Genomic DNA, 18,140 nt, shown 5'->3' with positions numbered 1-18,140 from the left:
CCAGCAGGGACCTGGGGGTGCAAACGGCCCCCGGACAGTGCTGTGCACGGCCAAGTGCTCAAGGCCGTGCTCTGGGCCTCCCCTGCTGTCCTCGCAGCTCAGCCCCGGGCTGCCTGCCACCCCCGGTGTGCCCCACCAAGCCACTGGGACTGGGGTGGGAGACCACTGAAGCTGCTGGTACCCCAGGGCTGGGGCACGGTCCCTGCACCGCGCCGGGCTGCTGCAGTCCGGGCAGTGCTGGAAGGGCAGCGTGACCAGCCCCAGCCGGCGCGTGGGATCGGCCCTCCCCAGGCGGTCCCCATCCCCCCACTGTGCCTTCCTTTTTTCCACGGCTGCAGAAAATTCCTGGATTTTACCCCAAGATGCCCCCTCCGAGTGTGAGAACTCCTCCTCGGCCCGCTCCCATAGCAACTGTTCCCTAGCTACCGCACCGCACTTGCTATTCTCATCCCTGTGCAGCTGTGCGCCTGGCCACCCCGCGCCGCGCACGAGGCTGGGGACACTGCCGCAGGCACCGCCACCGGCCCCGGCCCCGCAGCCCCGGCAGCGCCTGCAGCCGCCCCAGCCCTGCACGTTGGGCCAAGGAAGCAGCGCCCGGTGCTGGCACAAGGACCGTGCACAGCCCCCGGCTGTGGCCGAGGCCTGGGGGAGCAGGGTGCAGGGCCCAGGAGAGCGACGGGGCTCTGCCCCCAGCCCCTGAGCATGTTTGGGGTGTGCAGCACCCAGGAGGGACTGTGCCAAGGGCAGATGGGGGAGCTCGGGTACGAGCCCGGAGCAGGAAGGCACAGCAGACATGAGCACACCCTAGGACAGTGGCTGGGCACTGGCACAAGGCTTTGTACCTGCTGCTGCCCTGGACTGGTCCAATTCGCCCGGGAGAAGCCACCGAGGGCCACCTTGCTGCGACCCTGCCAGGCCAGCACCAGGTGAGGAAAGGGAACGAGCACAACGCACTGCGTGCTGCTCACTCAGTTCACCTCTGCACGACAGTAACACAGGACACAGCAAATCTTACACTTAACAAAAGGTTAAAAATTTAAATACTCTCAAACTTTAGTGCAAGGCAAGCAAATACCACAGGTCCAAGTAGGTGCTCAGCCCACCCATGGGGCCTGGCTCAGAATGAGCACGAGGCAGCAGCGTGCACGCACGCGCAAGCGCGCACACACGTGCACATGCGCGCGCACACACACACACACACACACAGAACAGACCAGTTATTGCTAGGGACGCAGCTGGGACCAAGTGTGCACAGGACCAGACAAGCAGAACGGACGGGCGGGAGAGCAGGGCCAAGCGACGCTGCTCCCCAGAGACGTGGGGGGGCTCCAGCGCAGGCTCAGGCCCCTCTCCCTGCTGCACTGCCCTACGGCACAAGGGCTGTGCCACCGGCGGCTCCTGGGGCCACGTGCTGGAGGACCCCCCTCAGGACGGGCACTAAGCTAAGCTGGTGCAGCGGGTGGGCTGGTCCCGGCCTTGCTCACTCTTGGGTAATGGTGCACAGCACGGCCCCAGCAGGGGACGTTTCCTTTACCACAGCTTTTCCACCCAAGAGTGGGGCCCCTTACGTGTCCGAGGTCTGACTGCGTGCCTGCTGCACGGACATACTCATGCCACTGCATGGCAGTCACCGACAGCAAGCTGGGCCCAGGGCCTGCCTGCACCCACCAGCTTTCCACAGCAAGCACAGATGGCTGGTCCAGAGCTGGTGGGACTGTGCTGGGGACCTCCTGCACCATGTGGGGCATCAGATCAACCCTTCAGACTCAGTAGCAGTTACCTTCCGTGCAGGTGCTGTGGGAGCAGCTACATCCTGCTGTGCTGTGGCAGCCCGCCAACGGTCTGAAGAGAGGGCCGGGATCAGCTCCCAGGAGCTGGCATCATGTGCAAGACAAGGCAGGAGGAAGCAGGCTCAGCAGACAGGGAAGCAGGGATGAAGCAGTGACGCTCTGCTGCCAGGATGCGATGATAGACGCTTTGGCACAGCAGTTTCCTGTGCCTCAAGGCTGAGCAATGGACTCCTCTGGAGCCAGGGACGCCTCAGCATGGCCAGAAAGGTCCAGGAAAGATGCTTTAGACACCTCAAGGCACAGAAGGCCTCTGCCCAGGACTCCCTGGTACAAAGCTGGGACTGTCACTCCCCCCATAGGAGGACATTTGTGCCTGTGACAGGGTGGGGGCAGTGCAGGCCCCCACCTATAGATTAAAAAACAACATGTGATATGTACAGACCAACGTATATAAATATACACCAAACCTGCAGTGCCGCTTCAGCACCGTGGAATGTGTCAACAGAGCTGCTCCAGCCTGGCCTCTGCCCACGTCAGTGCCATCCCTCCCTCCCACCCTCAGCCCGGGAGGGGAGCAGCAGCCAGTGGGCAGCAGCACAATCCCAAGTGGCAGATTCGGGAGCATCCAGGTCTGTCTTAGGGATGATGGCTTCCCAACAGTTAGAGGCTCCTTGGCCTGAGGCAGACGGTATGTGCTGCTGCCAGCCCTGAAGCCATCCTCACAGTCTTCAAATACAGATGTGCAAAGCTGTAAACAAATCCACCTTGTGGAGCCACTGCTACCTTGTCCTTCAGGCTGGCCTGTTGTTCTGCTGGGCACCCGGAGAGGCAAGAGGGTCCCAGGGGCTGGAGAACAAGCTGTGCTCTACAGCCGGGTGGGCTCTTCCTCGCTGTCGCTGCAGTTTCCACAGCAGTCCTGAAGTCAGAAGGGCAATGAGAGGGAAGAGGGAGAGAGGAGCACAGCAAGCAGAGGGTGAGCATGGTCACACAACCCAGCCTACAGCTGCCCTCTGGCAGGGAAGATCCAGGCTCCCCAGCCTGTGTGCAGGAGAGCTACACAGAGGGAATGGGCTAGAGGGGACCCCAAGTCTGCAGAGGAACAGCATAGCTGCATCTTGGGGATTGGCTCCTGGCAGACGTACACATGAGCACACAGCTGACTAGCTTGGAAGCTAGGGGGAAGATGGGGTCCCGAGACTATAGCCACCCCGGGGCACAGCTCAGTGCCAGCAGGTATAACCTGCCCCAGGCAGGGCTCATCAGGCCAGAAAGGCAACTGAAGCCCTCCTGCTGGAGCTGGGGCACAGGACAGGGACAAACCCTTCACAGTTTCTCAACCCTTCTGTGTGTCCTGGACAGCTGAACAGGGGAGGAAAGGGAACCCCGAGCTTCCTGTGGCCCCCTGGGAGCAGGGCTCCCAGCAGCAGCAATGTGGGGGCAGTTTCGGCTCAGGCTGGGGGCAAGGCTCCCCCGCAGCGGGGAAGGCAGCAAGAGCAGGGAAGCAGGATTAGTGGCTCAGGGGCAGTTAGAACAACAAGCAGCATGTGCTCTGCTGGGGGAAGGGGTTAGGCAGTGAAGGACCACTCCTCTCTCCCAGATCTTGCCATGTCCACGGGCCACCAGGTATTTCCCTGAGCAGAGCAGCCAGGAGGGAGACTGCTCACCTCTGGAAAGAGAAAACACGTGGCAAATCACAGCTCAACCTCTGCCACAGGCAGCCCATCCTTGGGCAGGTTCTGCCTGCCTAGGGAAGAGCAGACAGCAGGGTACCCCAGTCCAGAGCTGGCTCCGGCTAGGTCAGGACACAAGGCTCCCATCAAACAGTGAAGCACAACTTGGAGCTAGGTGGGGAAGGAGGAGTCAGAACTGGGTGGCTGAAAATGGGTCCAGAGCAGGCCAGAGCCAACCACGCTCAAGTCCCACAGCTGCAAGCAGCTGTTAAAGGACAGCAGCCCAGACTTTGCTGGTCCTGGAAAGGCAAAGGCTGTTCTGGCCCAGAGGAGACATGCAGGCAAGAAAACTAATAGCAGTGCTCAAGATATTCCCATCCTCCTCATCCCTCAAAAGCACTGCTCCGAGAAGTACTCTGCCTGTTCCAGATCTGGCAGAACTGCTCTGGGGAGCCCACAAACCCCATACCAAGAGCAAGGTCTTCCTCAGGGAAGGAAGCATTCATGTAGGAAGGGAGAGGACTTGCCATTTTAGTGCCTTCAGCAACATCCCTCCATCTGTATGACTGCAGCATGTTTTAGTTGGGACACTTGGTCCTAGTCCCCTCATGTGCAGCAAGGGGAGTGCCAGCCAGGTGAGGGCTGGCTCCCTGGGGCAGGCCTATCTGATCAGCAGGACAGAGGAGGGGCGCAGAGAAGGCAGTGGAGCTCCCTGCAGCCTTGCACAGGTCCCCTGAGAGCCCTGCGGTCAGGCCACCTGGCACAGGGAGACGCTGTGCCTGCTGCTCCCTTGTGTCCACCTCCCTGCCAGATCTGCCTGGCGCTGGTGGGCAGCAGGTTCAGCGCTGCTAGAGGACTTGCTGTGGAGGAAACGCTGGGCTAACACTCTTACCTGTCTGCTGAAGAAGCGCTGAAGTAAGCCCTTTTTGGGCTGCGGAGAAGGCTGCCCTTTCCAGTCCAGGTCTGGGGGCACTGTGCCGTCTGTGCTGAAGATATTCAGCTCCTTAAAACATTCTGTCTCAATCATCTGGAAAAGGGAAAAGATGGCTGCGGCAGCTGCCAGACACCTGCACGCAAAGCCCAGCATCAAGAGCCTGGCAGAGCGTAAGAACAGGAGGGAGAGCACAGAGACTGAACCCTGCAGGACACTGCTCAGCCAGCATGGCGAGCACAAGCAGGAGTGAAGATCTGTCCTGCGAAAAGGGGCTCCCCCCCACACCAGTCCCCACCTACCTCGTTCTGCCAAGGAATAGGCACGCTTCCCGTAGCAAACTTCTGGTAGAAGTCATTGTCTGTGGGCTCCAGCTCAACCCCCTTCACCGTGGAGAACTGCTCGATGTCCAGAACATCCTTGCAGTAGATGGCCTGGGGCTAAAGAGCACAAACACTGCCCTAATGCCAGGCTCCACAATGATGCCACACCACTCAAATAACTGTGCCTCCTGACCAAACCAAGGCCCCCTCTCCCTGCAGCCCAGAGCTTGCAGCCCCATTCTGCCAGGCTAGAAGAACTGGCCAGATCCACTTGCAACCAGCATCCCTCCTGCCAGCAGCCAGAGCAGCATCTCCAGAAACATCCCTGCACAGGAGGGCAGGGGGAAGGCACCCTCTCCTCAGGTGAGCCACCCCAGGACTTCTGCTTCCCTTGACAGCATCAATGACTGAAGAGGTTGAGACATGGACCGCTCTTCCTGGCCAGGCACTTACGTCCGGCTTGAAGGGGGGTTCCAGCATGCCTGCTTCCAGCCTCCGGAAGTTGAGGTGCTTGAAGAGAGGGTGTTCCTTCACTTCCCTGGCCCCAGCTCCTCGGCACCCCAGGCGCTCCAGAGGGTCTTTGCACAGAAGCTGCAACACAAAGGGAATCAGCACTGTAGGCGGGGGTCATCTGCAGGAGGAGCAGCCCGGAGGTCAGCTGGGCTCCTGTGGTACATCTCTAAGGATAGCATGAGCTCACTAGCCAGCCAGGACCGTGAGCAATCAGAGCACCCTGAACCTTCCCGTGCTGTCTTATCAGAGCCAGAGCAAGGGAACCTGGCTGCCACCAGCACCTCCATGGTGAGCAGCCCCGACACTCGGCTACTATGGGCAAAGGGGGTGGTGGGTGCAAAGGGACAGTGATGCCCACTCGTACCATGGTACAGAGGGAGCGGGCGCAGGGCGAGAACTTCTCTGAGTACTCCTCCTGCACATCCTTCACCAACCGCTCCACCTCCTCCCGTTTGATCTTCTTCTTGCGCTGCTGGAAAGGGGACTGTCCCTCGATCATCTCGTACACCAGGCAGCCCAGAGCCCACCAGTCTGGGCTGAATGTGTAGCGTTCATTCTTCACCACCTCTGGAGCTGCACAGGAGCAGGGGAGAGGGATGTGTGAGGGCAGGGAGAGCCTGTGTGCAGTCAGAGCACACTTTTTGACTAAACTGGGGCCACTTACCCATGTAGCCAACTGTCCCCACCCGGCCCTTGATTGTTTGGCCCTCTGGCACGTGCACAGCTAGCCCCAGGTCTGAGATACGGATGTGACCTGCACAAAGGAAAGGGCAAGTTAACAGGACAGGACCAAGGGACAGTACTTGAAGCTGCCAAGAACACAGGCAACCCTGGTTCAAGCATGGGAAGGGAGAAAGACCCAGGAGCAGAGTGGCTCTTCACCCTGCACTCACCATGGTCATCTAGCAATATGTTCTCTGGCTTCAGGTCCCTAAGAAGGAAGAGACTCGATTAGCAAGAAGCCTGTTGTCAAAGCAAGGTCACAGGAAGCAGCAACATATCAAAGTCACAGATAAGCAGCAGAGGGATGTAACACCCCTGCCCCAGGCACACAGATAACCTCCTCCTGGGGTTAGCCCTGCAAACTCCTCCCTCTTAGGCACAGAGGCAGGTCACAACAGTGATTTCAACCCTTCAGGAGAAGGAAGCGGTGAGCGCACTGCTGCTTCCTTCTTTGCGTGTGCAGAACTCGGCACAGAGCTGGCCCTGTAAGACGGAAGGAGCACGGACTTCTGCCTGCCCTGCCCATGCTCCAAGGCCAGCCCTGGGAAAGGCAGAAGGCAGGACTAGAGGGGACTTCCTGGCTCTGCATCCAGCCATGCTATCCCTAATGCTGTATCACACAACTCAATGAGTATAGTCAGCTTGTTCTTCCTCCTGCTCAGCTCCCAGCCTGAGTGTACCACAGCAGCTTACCCTCCTTTATTCTAGTGTCAATACTGTCTGTAGAGTTAAGCACCCAAGTGTGCGCCCTGAGGCATTCACAGCATGATCACATCCTGTTCTTGGTGTTCATTTACCAGTATAAGAAGCCAAGCTCTCCTATCTCTCCCACAAGATCAGCTTTCCATTCCTGATCACCACTCATCCAGCTCTGTGCTGGTTTCAAGTCTGAGCTTATTTTCTTGAGCAGACAGACCCAGCTGGGCTGGTAAGAGCAGCAGGAACCCTCTTGTTTCTGCAGCTGGTACAAGGTCTCCCAGTGGGGGACAGGCAGCACGCACCTGTACACTATCCTCTCCTGGTGCAAGTCCTCGAGGCCGCAGCAGATTTCGGCAGCATAGAACGCTGCCCGGGGCTCCTCAAAGCCAGCCTCTCCCATGTGGTAGATATGGAACTTGAGGTCCCCTCCATTCATGAGGGTCAGCACTAGGCAGAGAGCATCTTTAGTTTCATATGCATAGGCTAAGCTCACCTGCAATTCAGGGCAGAAAGGCTGTTAGAAGACACAGCTGCAACAGGGAGATGCCCACACTCTGATGGGCACCTTGTCACCCCAGAAGCCAGTCACAGCAGGACGGAGATGCCTCAACCCCCCATCCCCTACCAGACGCAGAGGGGCTGAGGATAGGGCCTTTGCCAGCAGAGGAGGCAGAGGGGGAACCGTTCAAACCCAGGGAGGACCTGGAAGTGCCCAGCAGCCCCTGCACACCCCCAGCTTTCCTCAGGTGGGGAGGATGCTGTTCTGAGCCAAAGCTGCTCCCCTCTGGGGGCAAGCAGTGCCCAAAAGCAACCTCAGGGTATCATCTGATGAAACCTCCATAATGGGAGGTGTCAGGCTGCCCATGCCTCAGCGCAGTCCTGCCTATGGGAGCCCTGCGACCTGCCTACTGGAACATTTAGGTCACCTTGTGGAGGCAGCAGGAGGTCCTGCCAGATCCCAGACTCATGGGAGGGAAGTGAAGTTCAGCAGCCGCCAAGACCCTATCCCATGGGCAGGGCCTACTCCTGCCTCTCCACACAGGGTGAGGAGCACAGAGGTGCTGGGCTGGCTGATTGCAGGAGAAATCAACCACCGCAGCCCCGCGGTGCAAAGTGAGAGCAACTCCTATGTACTTACTACAAACCTACTGTTCACTTTTTCCAGGATCTGCTTTTCATTCAGGGCCATGGCCTCTCCCTTCCGCTTTTTGATCCGTTTCTTCTCCAGCTTCTTGCAGGCATACATCTTCCCTGTGGCACGCACTTGGCAGGCACAAACCTGGAGGAGGGACAAGGCTCAACACCCTCCCACTGCCGCATCCAGGGCAGGGTCTATGTCCTGCTCTCAGAAAGAGGCATGGGAAGGCAAAGATGCCCTTGTCATAACTTCACTCTGAACAGATACATTAGCAGACACCCAGGAGGCGTCTGAGGCCGGCGCCTGGGAAGGCAGGAGGCCGCTCCAGAAACAGGAGGAAACCTGGGAGAGTGACAGTTTTCTGGACTGCTGTTTTCCCTGCCAAGACGCTGGGAATAGACCTGACCCTCTCCCCAGGCAGCAGCGTGCACCACAAAGCACATGCTACCCACCTGTGCAACCCCTTCCCGCATGTCCTGTGTCCAGCAAGAGGGGATCTCCTGCCCATCAGAGGGGAACTGACAGATAATGCAATGCCCAGAGTGCAGCGGGGCCTGGCACAGAGCCCAAGAGAATATCCCAGCGAAATCCCCCAGTCCAGCCAGCTACAGCACCTGCCTCCAGCCTGGGTCGGCAGGCCCAGGCCCCCACCTCCCAGTGGGCAAAGGTGGCTGCCAGGCGGCCTGAATGCAGAGGAAATGCTGGTCACTCACCTCTCCAAAGCCACCCTTGCCCAGCACACGGTACTGGCGGAAAGTGTTTTTGGTCACTGGCTGCCTGTGAGGCAAAGGAAACTGGAGTGAGATGGGAACAGGGAGGGAGACAGCAGGGGCTGAAGCCCAAACCACCCCCATGCCCTGGCCTGAGGGACTGTGGCTCACCCCAGAACCCCTGCTTGAACACACCTTGCTCCCCTGCAAGGCAGGCAAGCTGGGGTGCTTAGGAAAGGTTGCTTGTGCCAGAAAGGGCCCTGAAGGAGAGCAAGAGCAGGCAAAGGCCAGACCTTCAGTTCTTGCCAGGGCCCAGCACAGGAAGGAGCTGTAGGGACCCCTCAAGGCAGCCACTGTGCTGCAGGGTTCAGGTCTCTCAGGGATGCCAGGGAACATTACCGTTCCAGCCATTTCCACTGTAGGAAGCGGTTGAAGTACAAGCTGTCGAGGTAGTCAGCAAAGGGAGCCACGCTCAGGTAATCGTGGATAAGCCTAGGAGAGAGCAGAGAGCCCGTGAGGCTGCTGAGAGCTGTTCCCAGCCACAGAACAGGCCAGTGGTCCAAGCACAGAGAAGGTAAGCTGCTCCAACAAGAGCCCGATCACCTTGCCATCCCCTCACCCAGCCTGGTGCTGTGCTGAATCACCCACGTACCCTGCACAGCCCTGGCCCAGAAAGCCCACCCTCTGCGCTAGCACACAGAAGCCTGATGCAAAGAGAAGGTGTGCTGGAGGTACCGCTGCGACAAAAGCGGCACCCTGGGACAGGGCTGGCACTGCTAATTATGGCCTCTGCATCAGCCCTGGCTGCGGGACAAAGCGGGACGGTGGGGCTCTTTGCAATTGCCCCTCTGCTTGCACGGCAAATGCACACGCAAGGCTGTAATCAGCTGCTTCAAGCTGCTAGCAACATTCAGCACAGGGCGCTGAGCTGTTCAGTTTCAGCTGAATATCCGGCACAAAAGGCCACAGGGGATCTTGTTCGAGAGAGCTAACTGCCTTGGAGACTGGTGCCGGGGCTGCCCAGCGGAGTAAAGAGCCTTAGACACAGTGTCTAGACTGGAGACAAGCATCAAGGAGAAGCGGATGGGTCCTTCCCCTTTCAAGGCTTGCCAAGAGAAGGCAGGGCCCAGCCCGGAGGCTCTGCATTCAGACAGCGACACTAGTTACCACACACCGAGTTAACGCTCCCCAGAAGACTGCAGCAAACCCATTGCCACAGCCCTGCACTCGATTAGGCAATGTGCTCAAGCTACCGTTCAAAGAGGGGTGGAGGCCGTGAGCCCAGTTTGCCTAACAGCTTCCTCTTCACACCCAGATCCAAGACCTCAGTCACTGTTTCTGCCACGAGTCCAAGGAACAGAGGTGACCTCAGATTCCTGCAGCAACAGCTACCATAACCTAGCCACAACAGGCACATCTGCGGACAGTGGGAGAGGACAGCTCGCACTGGGACTGCACCAATCAGCACTGCATTACGGGTGACTATGAGACCCAGACACAAGACCAGAAACAGCACGGCCTGATGCTGAGGCTTGCCAAAATGGGGTCTTTCCAAATGGCAACTCAGACCTATGGCAGATTGTTAGGGGGGACAAAGGTTTCTGCTGCAACATGTGGTACCCAGAGCCCACAGGAGCTCCCTGTAGCTGTGCTGGCCAAACTCGCATGGATTGCTGCAAACTGCTAGCCTGAAACTCCCCAGGCTCCAGCCTGAGCAGTCTCAGCCTTAGCACCAGCCCTCACCGCCCTGGAGGAAGGGACCATGATGGATGAGGCGAGTTAGCTGCAGGATCTATCACTGGACCATGGTGCGACCCGTGGGGAGGCCCCAGCACTCCAACTTACTTAGTGGATTCTTTGAAGAGCTCCTTGGAAGGTTCCTGCTCCAGCCTCTCACAACAGGTACTCACCAACTGTGAGGGGACTTCAGGCACATGGTCCTCGCTCTGGGGACAAAAGGATAAAGTCAGACACAGGGAGCAGAGCCTGAGGGCCCAGCCTAGAAAGACGAACCCACAGGAACAGCACACAGGTGCTCATCTGATTTAGGGCCAGAGGGAAAAGCAACAGAGTCACTTGTGGGGTGACGGGAGGCGCTATACTCACCACTCTGCCCAGCATATTCACTGCAGCAGGACACGGGTAATGACAGTTGTTGGCTTTCCAACTGTTTTCCTACTGTTGCAAGCAGCAAACACAGACCTCTCACTCACCTTTGGCTTCAAGTACTTTTCAATCAGGTGTTGCCCGCATTCCTTCCGCTTCTCATCTGGAGCCACTTCGTACCCTGCCTGCACAGAGCAAACACTGTCAGGAGCAGGCCCAGCCAGTAATCAAGCCTTGCTACCAGGCAACAGCTGCACAGCAGCAACACCCTGCCCAAGGTACCAAGATCCCGTGCTTTCCCGGAAACCAGATCTCCAGCAAACTGCTCCCTAAGCAAAGGCCCAGCCCTATCCTGGAGAAACTGCAGCTCACAGGTTCTTCCTTCAGGAAAACCCTACAGGCCCAAAAGTACCTGGCAACAGCTCCAATGCCCAAGGCCAACTGGTCTGTGCCCAGAACGCCAAGAACATCCCTACCTCCCCCAGAGAAGCCTGACGGGCTTTGCTCTTACCACAGCATCCAGGAACTTGACGCAGCGTGACAGCTCAGGTCGTGTCTCGCAGAACTGCCGAAAGAGCATGCGCCCGATGGGCTGCTTCTCACACAGGCTGTGGTAGTCCCGCTCTGCAAATGTGGAGGAGAAGATCATGCACTGCCAACCCCAAAGCAGCAGCCACAGCCCACCGTCCTGGCCGCAGGCAGCCATGGAGAGGCTTGTGACTAGTCAGCTGGCTGCTCACACAGGCCCTGCCAGCCTGAGACTCCCAGGACAGCAAAATACACCCAACAGGGACAAGAGGCTGGCATGACTGAGCTTTTATGTCACCCTATGGAAGAGTTTTCTTCCTTGAAAGAAGTTTTAACAGCTTTTCTGTACAGTTCGCCCCTTCTTGTTTCTAGGAAGGCATCTTGGTATCTCCTGCTCAGCTGGAAGCTCTCTTCTCAATCCTCTACTTGCAGAGATGAACTGACTGTTCCAGACACACAACTTTCTTTGGGACAAGAGAAACACATCAAGCTTGTTCCTGGGCAGATCTCCCAGCAAGAGGTGCTCTGATGGCTCTTACAAAGCCCTCAAATTTACCAAGGATTTCCACCAAAACGCTGGAAACAGTAGTACTGAAATGGAGAGCATTATTTCCATAGTATTTCCTGTTAATGCTGTGTACAGCAATTAGACCACCTCTGCTTCACTGGACGGCTGCCTGTTTGTACGTCAGCTCCTACTGCCCTCTGGAGCTGTTTCCTCTGGCAATTCCCCATGCCCTTCTCCCCAGGGTCCTCTGCATTCTGGCATGCCAGGCCCAAACACCTTTGACTATCTAGAGCACTTCCAGCTCAATGAAAGATTAGTAATCTATCCTCATTTCTCCAGTCATCTTTAAAAGGTTTTTTTTCCCCTGAATATTAGTAGGTCTTTTTCCCCTTCCAGGTCACCAGTAAAATCTCAGCTAGTCTTGGGCCAGAGCAGATTTCTATTACAGTCATTGCCATGGAGGGTTATAGGCTGCCTGGAATACGGATGTGCAGCCATTCCCTGGCTCTTAGGGACTCCTCCATGCTCCCCGTAAGTGTGACACAGCAGGACACTTATTCTGCTACCCAAACCAAACCCCAGAGAGGTCTGTCTCATCTGTCTGCAAAGATCTCAGTGCTGGGGGTTTTTACCTTCTTCCTCTCCCTCTCCTGCCAAATTACATCAGATTACGTGCTGTTAGGAAGCTCTTCTTGAAATCTGACCTCTGGCTTCCCTGCTGCAGCATCCATCCAGTGCCTAGTGCCCTGATCAGCACCCATCTGTACTTCACCCTGCCCTGGGCCCTGCCCCGGGCCCTTCGCACTCTCCGGCGCCGGGTACTGCAGGCCTTCCCCGCCCTGCACAGCAGTTTCTCCCGAGGAAGCTGTGGCTTCCTGACGGGTGTACAAGAGCGCCGAGACAGCTTGGCCCGCCGTGGGGGAGGGGGCCATCGTGTCTGCTCGGCCCGTGCCAGGCTATTTCCTTGTCTGCAGGGAAAGGAGTTCCCTTTAGCTGGGGAAGACAAGGGTTTGCAGCCCGCAAGATCAGAAGTTTTCGGTTGCCCTTGCAACTGCCCGGGCACACACGAGGTTGCTCTCTGTGGTCAGAGCATGCAAAGCAGGCAGCCAGCTCCACCATGCTGGCGATCCTGCCAAACCTCTGGAATAGGAAGCAAATGTCTTTCTAGCAGGCCGCGAGAGCAAAACAAAGACAGTGAAGGGTGACCAATGCACGAGGAACGGGGCTGTCTCTCCCAGGGGGGAACCGAGAGGGACAGCCACCACAGGGGCAGAAGCAAGTCTCTCGTGCCTTCTCAAGGGGAAGTGGAGGCATGGGCTGTGACAGCCAGAGGCTGGGAGGGACTTGCCTCCCAAAGCAACACAATAGCACTGTCCTGGACACTGGGACAATAGAGACAGACAGAGCACCAGCACTCACCACTGGCAAACGGGCAGCATAACAAAGATGAACTTCAGTGCTGGAAAACATATCAAGACACCCACAGGAAGGGCAGCTGCACTCAGAAGAGAGGCCTCAGCTGAAGGAAAGCTCTGCTGAGAGCACACAACAGTCAGAAAAGCAGAAAGAGGTTGGGATGGCCAAGATGTGAACTACGAGGAGAGCCCATGCCAGAAATGCATTCAGGGGTCAGGACTTGCTCCAGAGATGCAGTTTTCAGCAAAACCAGGGCTAGAGCATTCAATTTGCTACACGCAGCTTTGAAGCCCACCCCAGGTAGATGGTGAATGGCATACGCAGGGCAGCAGACCTGGGCTACTGCAAGCTTGGAGGTACAGCGTGGATGATGGAAGTGAAGTTAGACCAACTGCTCCAGTCCAATGTGCCCCGAAACGGAGCCAGACCCTTTTCCTTGGGGCTACCAGGTTCTAGAACGCTTGGACAGAGTAGAATAGGGTCTGTAGCTGCAGAAACCTCCCAGACTCAGCCAGTTCAGTGACACCTGCTCTGAAGCAAGGCTAACCAGTATGCCACCATTCCAGCTGGCAGCTGAACTTAAAGCAGCTCTCCTTTTCCCCAAAAGATGTCACAGGTTTATTGCACAGCTTTGCTGCTCCCCAGTGCTCCCTGTTCAAGAACCAAAGACATGTCCCAACACAATTTCATATGAGATCAGGACCAAGCCTGCTGCACAAACAACATTAAAACCATGAGCAGTACAAAGTGCAATACTAAAATGACAGACCAAGCCCTGCCCGACTGCACAATTCTCATCCATGCTGTACAGCAAGAACACAATTTTGCCTGGAGTAAAGCTGCTACATTAGTGTTAGAAGCTCAGGTCTAAAGTTCAGGACTGAGTCCTAGCCAGAGAGTCCAGAGGACATTAGCAGAACCTGTGTTATTAATGTAGAGGCACCCCTGAGCTATGCTCCAAAGCTCTGCAACACTCAGCAGGTCTGTTTCCGCAGAGAAAGGTGCTTGTCTCTAGTGACAGCCATCGCAGTCTAGAAGGCTTGTGAATACATCAACAGGTATTGTCCAGCAAGCGCCATGCAGCTGTGATTTACCTACCCATCCTTTCTTCCCTGCACCCCGACTCTGAGTGAGCCTGGCTGGGCTTTGGCCAATGCGTGCCCCATTACATGTCCTTGACCTCTGCATGACTCAGTCGCATTTAAGTGCATCCAGCTTTGGCAGCACAAGGCATGAACAGCCCCATCAGCTGCACGCGCTCACCGAAACACACCACTCCAGAGCAGAGCCAGGGCATCGCTCAGCTCCCACCAAAAGACATGTCTCACCAAGGGTTTGTCGAAGATCCTCACAGAGGCTGATATGGGGGAACTGCAGCATCTGACGCCATTTCTTACTCTTGCCCTTCCGGTTTCCGCCACCGCCTGCAAGAGGTACAAAATTGGTATTATGAGTTATGAATGAAGGAGATCCAATTACAGCCCAATCTCACAACACTAGGAGCCAAGAGAGGTGACACCATTCTGGCCATTTACACAAGCAAGTCCAGGCAAGAGTCTACGAGGAAAACAAGACACAGGTGGTATCGCTGCCTCCTGGCTGACGGAACAAAAGTGCCAGATTCTCAGCCTGACTGCTGGAGGAAATAGATGGACTAACCATTCTGGCTGTCCAAAGGCAGCACAAAGTCACAATCAGTAACACTGACAACCTTCATCTGCCCATTTCAGTTACTTATATTTAAGATGGTAAAATCAAGGCACAGGGACAGGAGTGCCTAAAGCCACAGGTTACTCTATGTCTGCACAAGAGTTCTTGGCTCCCAGGCCTGTCCTTGGGACCTTTGCATAACTCATCACCTTTCGAAACCAAGCCTTGCTCAGTGTGAAGCTCCTCACTGTGAGTTTCCTGCTGTAGTGAAGATGTTGATGCCACCTACTCATTCCAGACTGACTGCTTACTTTAGGGAGGGGCTCTTAGAGAAAGGACATGAAGCTGGGAGACAGGAATTCCTAATCCCTGCTCCACAGACAACTCACTGCATTGCCTGGGGCTCATCACAGGTTTCCCACCTGTGAAGTGGGGACACTCCCACCTCTCTCCAGAGATAAGCTAGCCTCAGAAAAGCAAGATCCAAGAGCCAGATACCATTCCAGCTTCAGTTGTTGGAGTAAATGCCCACTGCTGTAGGACAGGGTGGGAAAGCTTCTAGATAGACGGAAAAATCTACATTACAGCAAGCACGAAGTACTGAAATACTTGTATGCCTGATTGCTCAGATCAGCAAACCTTGAGGGATTTTCTTCCCTCCTGCTCAGTCTCAACAAACATACAATCCCCAATCCCCCTTTGGAAGTGCATTAAACCACTCTGCTGAGTTGGGCCAAAGGCACGGCTTTCTTAAATCAGGGAGCGTTGAACATCATTTATCAGCTCTTGGGAAACAGTTTTATAACACATTCCTCCACTGCATATGCAAGATTACCCCTAACCCTAGACAGTCCCTGCAGCCACTCTCCTGGCATCCTGCACCCACCACCATAGGAAGCTTTGGACAGGCCCGTGGGACAGGGCCATCAGAGCCAGCCTTTCTGCAGCACGGGCCTCACGTCTGACCTCCTGGCACACTCTGGGTAGCGCTGTTACATCTGCCCCACACCAGCAGCTGGGCTGCACGATTGTACAAACTCAGGAAGGAAGTGACTCAAGGGTAAGCAGGGGTGGAAGAAACCAGCAGCGCAGACACCTTCTTGTCAGCCACGGCTTGCAGCAACAAAACGGACAGGGACAACCAGTAAGTGAAGGCACAGGAGGACAAGCCATCCCCATCCCCACGAGCATTTAAGGAAAGGCAGTAAGGCCCTACGACACACTGAGGATGAGGATCTGCACCTTGCAGTTCCTTGACTTGTTTGCTTTGAGAGGCGGCTCCAGTGCTCTTCAGCAAGGTTCTCCCCCGCCCTCCAGGCAATGCAGCAAACAACCGAGAGCAGGGAACTTGCATGCTGCGCCGGTGCTGCCTGCACACCTCCTGCCTGCACACCTCCATCCCCCCTTTGGGGACAGGACAGACTCCACCCAGGGCAGTCTCCACCCAAAGCTCCCCACAGAGAGTTTCAGGGCTTGATGATATCTCCAAGCTGGTCTATTGTCCCTCCACCAAAGGCTACAGGGCAAGGGGGATGACAGGGGATGGATCTTTCACCTTCCTTGGCCCAGACCCTCCTAAGTTCCTCAAACAGTTTAAAGGAAATGTAGAGCCTGGTCATCTTATAGCAACAGCTAAAGATTGCTGTTAACAACCTCCTCAGCAGGTCCAGGGCAACCTCAGCCCTGCACTCCCACACCAGATCAGGAGGCTTCCAAAAAGGCTGGGCTGGAGCAAAGCATGTGTTGCTTCTGGACCTGGCCAGCAAAGCAGCCCTGTCCTGTTACACCGGATGCTGCAGCTCACCTCAGAGGCCACCAAGGCCATGCAGCCGTAGGTGGGAGAGCAGTGGAAAGGCAGTGCAGCCGCCTGCTGCTTTTGCAGGCCACAAACTGCCTGGTACGCAGGGGTACAGCTGGATCTCCCACTCGTGGCGCTGGCACACGCTGCCTGCTCTGCCCTGGCACCCCTATCCCATACATCCAACACGAGCATGGGAGTGGATCATACCTGGTTGCCGCCAAAGTGACCATTATCTACAAAGGCAGAGAGGTGCTGGAGGCACACAGAAATAATGCAGCAGTTGTCCAGCTCTTCCCTCTGCACCACTGACCAAACTCCACTTTGTCGAAGGCACCAGACAACACAAGCCAGTGTCCTGGTCACTCTGCAGCGTCTCATGTCTAGAAGTCACAACTGCTGCTGTTTGGTTCTCTCTAAATTTGCTTTCATTTAAACCATAATGGCAAGGATTAGATTCCCCACCTACAGACACACTGCTTCTGTGGTCACCGTGCCTGAAGTATCTACGCTAAGCCTGATTTTCAAGCAGCTCAAAAACGTTTCTGCCCGTGTAAATTTAATTTCAGTCCTTTTTGCTCCCACAAATCTAATCTCTAAAGCCCTCTAACTAGATTTCAGTGGGCCCTCAGGCTCAAAAATTACTAGGGTTTAGCCAGCTGCACAAAGTGGGCCAGAAAGTTCTGCTCAGCGACAGGAGAGATTGCACTTCCCCCTTGCTTCATGTGCCCTAATGAACTCCCCAACGCCTGGCTGCATTCGATCTTCTCTCCAAAAGACCGGGCTCCTGCGTGATAAGATAAAGGCTTCCCAGTTCTGGTAAGCGATCCTGAGGCTTCCCCGCACAGCTCATACCACTATCACCCACGTACCTTCCAGACAACCCTATCGCTGCCTCCCATCCCACCCCAGGGCCCTGCGCCAGCCTTGTGGGCTCCCAGCAAAACTCGCGTCGTCGCCAAGCGGGACCGGGGCCGCGGCCGGCGTGAGGGCGGCGGAGGCTGGGGCTCACGGCTGCGCGGTTTCGGGACCAGCCCTCGCGTGGGAAGGAGCAGTCGCAGCGCAGTTTATCAGCCTGAAAGCAACTTTTCCACCCGGGACACCCCGAGCTGCTTTTCCCCTCCGGGCCAAGAGGCGCCTCCGGGCCGGGCTGCCCGGCAGCCGCCCAGGCTCCCTCCCGCCTCGGCCCCGGCGAGGACACACGGCCGACGGCGCTGAGCAACGCGGGCTGCCCGGGGCGGAACCGGCTCCGGGGGCGGCGGCGGCCAAAGCTGCGCGCTGCCGCCCCCGTGCCCGCAGCACCGGGTGAGCCGGGCCGCGGCCCTCCCGGCGGGCGCCGGGGACGGACGGTACCGGGCCCGGCAGCCCGCCCGGCTCCCCGGCGGCTTTCGGGGGCGGCCTGGCGCAGGCGCCCCCCGGGCCGCGGCGGGACTCGCCCTGCGGCGGGGCCGTGCCCGCCGCCTCCCCGCGGGCCCCGGCGCGCCGAGCGGGGCCCGGCGGCGGCCCGGCGCCGCCGCTCACCTTCGCGGGCCTTGAGGAGGACGGTGTTGGCGACGATGTTCTCCAGCTCCATGGGCCCGGGCGGCGCCGCCGCCGCCGCCTGCCGCCCGGCTCCGCGCCGCTCCCCGCCGCTCGGC

At 57.1% G+C, this 18,140-nt stretch overlaps 1 protein-coding gene across 3 annotated transcripts; it reads right to left on the bottom strand.

Annotated features, from left to right (window-relative positions):
* Window positions 1-1,023: 1,023 nt before the first annotated feature.
* Window positions 1,024-18,140, bottom strand: GRK6 (G protein-coupled receptor kinase 6). Of its 3 annotated transcripts, none has more exons than XM_067304548.1 (16): window positions 18,025-18,140; window positions 14,384-14,479; window positions 11,115-11,227; window positions 10,711-10,788; window positions 10,343-10,443; window positions 8,897-8,989; window positions 8,501-8,564; window positions 7,788-7,928; window positions 6,952-7,142; window positions 6,121-6,158; window positions 5,892-5,981; window positions 5,592-5,800; window positions 5,168-5,305; window positions 4,694-4,831; window positions 4,353-4,487; window positions 1,024-3,456 (listed from the first exon to the last, which is right to left on the bottom strand). In XM_067304548.1, exons 1-16 carry the CDS (start codon window positions 18,074-18,076, stop codon window positions 3,451-3,453), a joined length of 1,683 nt encoding a protein of 560 aa, XP_067160649.1. In that variant the 5' UTR covers window positions 18,077-18,140; the 3' UTR covers window positions 1,024-3,450. The 3 variants fall into 3 exon arrangements, with proteins under 3 accessions (XP_067160649.1, XP_067160648.1, XP_067160650.1); XM_067304547.1 differs by having other exon boundaries at window positions 1,024-2,706; XM_067304549.1 differs by having other exon boundaries at window positions 1,024-2,706; window positions 6,952-7,096; window positions 7,799-7,928.

Source organism: Apteryx mantelli, chromosome 14 (assembly GCF_036417845.1).
Source record: "Apteryx mantelli isolate bAptMan1 chromosome 14, bAptMan1.hap1, whole genome shotgun sequence".
NCBI classification, from domain to species: Eukaryota; Metazoa; Chordata; class Aves; order Apterygiformes; family Apterygidae; genus Apteryx; species Apteryx mantelli.
This window is presented reverse-complemented; position numbering and strand designations above follow the sequence as displayed.

Bases quoted from the DNA above. Each gene is read 5' to 3' on its own strand.
- GRK6 (XM_067304547.1), bottom strand. From the start codon at position 18,076: ATGGAGCTGGAGAACATCGTCGCCAACACCGTCCTCCTCAAGGCCCGC. The intron at 10,789-11,114 runs GTAAGAGCAAAG...TGCTCTGTGCAG, and splicing joins TCAAGTTCCTGGATGCTGTG to GCAGGGTACGAAGTGGCTCC. The intron at 8,990-10,342 runs GTAAGTTGGAGT...GCTCTCTCCTAG, and splicing joins CTCTTCAAAGAATCCACTAA to GCTTATCCACGATTACCTGA.